The following is a 5,537-nucleotide window of genomic DNA, read 5'->3' on the forward strand; positions in this document are numbered from 1 at the left end:
CTAAATTCTCATATCAAAATTTCTTCTCCCCTCCTCTTCAAAGGGGGGAGGGGGAGTGAAAAATGATCTGTTTCTCATTCTCATGGAGATTTTGCCTCTTTCTTGACGCCGACATACCCTTCTCTTCAGGGGGAGAAGAGAATTGAAGAGAAGTTTCTATGTTCTTAAGCCGTGTTCACAGGGTTTCTGTGTCCTTTAGCCGTGTTCACAGGGTTTCTGTGTCCTTTAGTCGTGTTCACAGGGTTTCTATGTCCTTAGCCGTGTTCACAGGGTTTCTGTGTCCTTTAGCCGTGTTCACAGGGTTTCTGTGTCCTTTAATTGAATTCACAGGGTTTCTGTGTTCTTAGCCGTGTTCACAGGATTTCTGTGTTCTTTACATTCCCCATATCGTATCCTCGTATCCTAAATCATATTCCTCATATCCTCATATCGTATTCCTCGTATCGTATCGAATTTTCTTGAACCACAAACCCAAAATCACATCCCTCATATCAAATCTCAAATTTCTCATACTCAAATCAAATCCCTCAAATCTAAAGTCCTCAAATGCCTTATCTCAAATTTCTCATACTCAAATCAAATTCCTCAAATCTTATACATATACCTCTCAAATCCAATTCCTACATCAAATTCCTCAAATCAAATTCCTCCAATCAAAATCTCTCACATTCTCATATCACTTTTTACTTCTCTTATTGCAGACTCAAAACGACCGGTCGCCCGAAGCAAACGATCGATCGCCAAAGACTCTGCTTGAATTGCATGGATTATCGACTTGGGTGCTACGAATTTCTTGACTCACTTACCAAGTTGGGCATTTGTGACGTATATGCACCAACTTGAGGAGGAGTGTTGAAGTGAGTCTCCTAATTAATCAAGGAGATTTATTTCCTTGATTAATTAGAGGATTTACTTTCCTATTTTATAGATTTATTTCCTTTGGTTAATTAAGGGATTTACTTTCCTATTTTATATAGTTTTCAAATCATTGTATAATTAGGAGATACTTTCCTAATCCTTTACTGGATTTAATTCCTTGTAAAGCACTCATGTAAACTCTTATATATACCTCCTTATGGAGAAGAATAAAAAAAAGAACCTAATACATTCAAACCCATATTCATATTTTAGCAGTTATCTCATATTCGAACTTTACTCCTTTATATTAGGTTAAACTTAAAACATTCCAGAACGGTTGAGGACGAAGAAGATGATTCAACCATGCAATCAGATTACTTAGAAGTTGTGTTAAAAACTTTATAGGCAGCGTGGTTCATTGTAACTATATGGTAAGTTCCAAATTGCTCTTTTTCCATTTGGATTTCCTCATATTGTGAGCCTGTCATTTGCTATTGAGATACCTTACCAAGGCCCAAACAATGATGGATCCAATACCAGTTAAACTCATCCTAACTCCTATGAAACACTATGCTTTGTCTGCCTTATTTGTCAATTTACACTCCTTTTAAATTTTTAATACTTTTTTTTATACGATAAAAGGGAGTGTAAGTAGACAAAAGAGGAGTGGGAAAATCAACTCCCTATATTTTTAAGTAAAAAAATATTTACCATGGTCATCGAATAATTGGCTTTTCTAAAGCATTTTTATTAAATGGAAAAGATTTAATGATACTCATTTAACGAAATAAGATAGGTATGGTATGGGATCAAGAAAACAACGTAATTAACACGTAACAAAATTCAAAACTACACTCTCAAATCCAAATTAATAGGCCTTTATCATAGGTATGGGCCTTGAAAAAATTAAGGAAGGAAATTGTAAGTTACTGTGGGCCTAAAGTGTCAGCGCTTTGGGGGTGAACATTTAAACCAAAAAACTAGTGAACCGAGCTGAACTGAGTCGAAAAGTTGAAATCTAGACCAGTTTGGTTATTACTTTTTGCCACTTAAACCGAGTCTAATTTTCTTTTATTTTTTATTTTTTTTGTATTGTAAAGAGTCGAAGCTCAACTATACTACTAACGTGCCTTGGAGTATTATTTCGCAGGTAAAAGATGTATGTCTCTTAGTAAATTGGAGAAATTTGAAATTTATCATACGTATCGTAAGGTTAATATGGTGGCCGATGCTCTTGCAAATTCATGATAAAAATTTACTCAACCTTGCTTTGATTTCTGGAATATTGGAAATCGAAAATATATATGGGTCTAATTTTGATACATCTTTCCTTTTTATAGTAAAGCATATATATTGTCCAGTTCATGGTATTAGGTAACCTAATAACGATAATATGATAGAGCAGATATGAGTTTGTTCAAGTTGGTTAGAGCGGATGTGCTCCTCATTTTGCACCCAACTTCGGATCCCCCTCCTCATAGTTTAGATCAGATTACAATAAAGTATCACTTATATAAAAAATAAAAATAAAAATAAAACGATATTATGATGGAAAGGACCATACACATGAAGAGAAGCTCACCGAGACAAATTTTAATGCAAGTCCGTGAACTTTGGTTGCCAGGTTGGGAATATCTAAAAAGAGTACAAAGGAGCATACATATGGATACGAATTTAGTAGCTCAGGATGATATTGTATATATCCATAGCTAGACAGCATTGATAGCAATCTTCATCCCAGACTGGCAATGCCCTGGAAAATTGCATATGAAGTAGTTTTGTCCCCTCCCTAGCCTTATTTGGTCCTTTCCGGATTTAAACACCTTTGCACCCTTCGGAGTTGTGCAGCTGCTGTAGCCACCCTTGTCCACAGCTACCACATTGTGCAGTTTTGGATCATAGTTGAACACTGCAAATTCAAGTAATTAATTGCGCTGCAAAAATATATAAAATATGTGTCTGGACCCAGTTTTTCTAAATAATTCCTCCAGACTTTTTTCTAAACAATTCCTCAGGCAAAGTATAAAATGTTTGGACCCATTTGGTATAGAATTAAGAAATTGTTCATCGATTTAAGAAATAAAAGGTACACTTTAAAAGCAGAATTTATCTTTAATTACTATGATTATGGTTCTTTTTTTCTTTTTGTAAAATAAATATTTAAACTACTAAAAAAATCAACTCCTTAATTCTTATAATTTTCAGAAATAATCAATTCAAAGATCTAAATTCTCCAGAAAAAAAAAATTGTCATAGAAAATTTTCTTTATATTCGGAATTTGTCCCACTTTTCTAAAATTATATGTTTTCACATGGATCTAAAAATTTCTAGTACTAACTAATAAATGAAAAATAATTAATTAAATAACTAGAAATTATTATTGTTATTCAAGATATATATATATATATATATATATATATGACAGCTGCTTAAGGGCTTTTATAAAGTTTCCATACAACATGCCTATTTGAAATCTAATCAAGTGGCAGATATTATGGCTAGACGAGGGGATGCTTCTTCAGCTACTCGTTTTTGGTTTGAAAATTTTCCAATGATTGTTTTACATTTTGATTCATATGGTATTAACATCTCTCAGGGGTAGGTCAGAAACTTACAAAGCACATCGCCGGCTCTAAATTGCTTTCCATTGGGCCAGCTATCTGTGTTGAAGCTCCAGCCACCAGAATCTCCAACCCTATAAGTGGCTGCGTTGCTGCATCCCAACTGAACCATTAGGCATAAAACTACCACCACCCCAATGGTTCCTGCACTGCCTCTTCCCTGCTCAGACATCTTACAATTCTCAAACACCAAAGCAGATCAGCTCAGCCTTTTTTTTTTATGAAACAAAAAAGGGCCCAACCTAGCTTCATATAGAGGGTTTCAAAAGCTGATTTATATTTTAGCTGCTTGCTTGAAAATGATAGAACGAAGGCAAAGACAAGGTGATGACTTTTGGGACATGGCAAACAGCTCTGCATTATTAATCTGAGGGTCTGAAGAGAAGTGATCGTACATCCCAAAATTAACTTGTTTACTGCATAACTACTCACGGGCATTTTTTGTAGCTCACCCGTGAACGTTTGCTGGGACCATATAAACTTTTTCTTCTGCTATTTTATTATTCTTTTATATTTATTTTTTGGTTAGAACTTGGAAGCTGAACTTTCCTTTTTTTTTTTTTTTGCGGATTCAAGTCTTTTGTCAATTACACTTCGAACCTCAGTTGTTTGGGGTTAGAACAATTTCATCGGTATTTTTTTTTTCTTTTTATACACGCACTATTGGAGAGGGAAAACGTTTATGAATTCTTACAATATCAACTCATTTTTAATTTACATATATGTCGCATCGATCACGGACAGACATATGATATACAGACAACAAATAATAAGAACATTTTTTAGGGAAATTCTTAACCTTTTACATAAATTAAAGGCATGAAAGAGACCCCTGTGGCATCAATTTATTGTCGATGTCGGTATAAATACATAGTGGCTCGTAAAAAAATAGTGGCTATCTTGATAATTTGACAGTCAAAGAGGCCAATTGTATAAAAATTTGAAACATTATTAAGGCTTGTTTTTGCTAATTAGTAAAAGATAAGGACCTAACTATTAAATACCTAAACGATAAGGGTTCGAAATGTACGTGGCTTCAATAAGATCCATTTTTTTTTTTTTTGGTCGAAAGGCAAATTCATTGAAAACCCACAAAAGGGCAAGGAACACAACCAAAGGGCCAAGCAAGGAGCACCCGCAAAAGACAAACGCAACAACACCAAAACAGGACCAGATCTAACTAAAACCCAGGCATAGGCATAGCATGAAGATCATGATCCCGCCGAAAACAAAATTAAGCTGGCAAAAAGCCAGCAGTAAAACAGAACCCACACCTAACATGTGGTAGCAACACCAAGTTGAAACAAGAAAAAATACAGAAAATACACGCCCAAATCACAAATCTACCACAAAAACCAGTAACTCTCAAAGCAGACCAAAGGCACAGGGAAAGTAACCAAGTAACAGGAAGGAGGTGGTGCAGGCACCAGAGTCGGAGCAAAGTCGCGGCTCGACACACCTTCCGAGGGGTACGCGAGAGCTCGCGTTTAGAGTTTGCCGTTGAAACCGGGTGATGAAGTCGGTTCGAAATACAACCCACAAGAATTGTGGACTCTCTTCTAACCAAAATCAAATTTTTTTTGGTTTGTCAGTTTCTGAAAGTAAAGTATGAGTAGAATTTGGTCGAGTGCTTTAGAGTTCATATAGTATATGAATATTTAGTACTGTGAGATATAGTATCCTAATAATTTTTTGTACGAAGGACGCAGGTGAGAGGTGATATGAAGATTTGATTTCATAGGTTCCACCACATCATTCTAAAGGAGGTAATCTAAGAGCCTATTTGGTATTCTATTTGGATCCAATTTTATAAACTCAAAAACATATTTGAAGTCCAAGCTACAAAAACTCATTTGGTATGCCCATTTTTAAAAATTCAAACTTAAGAAAAAAAAAACCCCATTATTAAAAACAACAAAAATGAGGTTTTATATATTTTTTTTCTCTCTCTCCTCCCGCTCCCGTCTTTCTCTCTCCTCCCGCTCCCGTCTCTTTCTCTCTCCTCCCTCTCCCGTCTCTCTCTCTCTCTCTCTCTCTCTCTCTCTCTCCTTTTCTTT

General features: G+C 35.4%; 1 protein-coding gene across 1 annotated transcript; it reads right to left on the reverse strand.

Annotated features, from left to right (window-relative positions):
• Nucleotides 1-2,350: 2,350 nt before the first annotated feature.
• Nucleotides 2,351-3,800, reverse strand: LOC110746886 (basic blue protein). Its single transcript, XM_021947113.2, has 2 exons — nt 3,475-3,800; nt 2,351-2,767 (listed from the first exon to the last, which is right to left on the reverse strand). The coding sequence occupies exons 1-2, from the start codon at nt 3,650-3,652 to the stop codon at nt 2,568-2,570; spliced, it is 378 nt and encodes a 125-aa protein (XP_021802805.1). The 5' UTR covers nt 3,653-3,800; the 3' UTR covers nt 2,351-2,567.
• Between the last annotated feature and the right edge of the window lie 1,737 nt (nt 3,801-5,537).

The sequence above is a fragment of the Prunus avium genome, chromosome 8 (genome assembly GCF_965620075.1).
Source record: "Prunus avium chromosome 8, drPruAviu1.hap1.1, whole genome shotgun sequence".
In the NCBI taxonomy this organism is placed as follows: Eukaryota; Viridiplantae; Streptophyta; class Magnoliopsida; order Rosales; family Rosaceae; genus Prunus; species Prunus avium.

Excerpts from the sequence above, each read along its gene's own strand:
- LOC110746886 (XM_021947113.2), bottom strand. The coding sequence starts at position 3,652 with ATGTCTGAGCAGGGAAGAGGCAGTGCAGGAACCATTGGGGTGGTGGTA. Across the intron at positions 2,768-3,474 it reads TAGAGCCGGCGATGTGCTTT|TGTTCAACTATGATCCAAAA; the intron begins GTAAGTTTCTGA and ends TTGAATTTGCAG.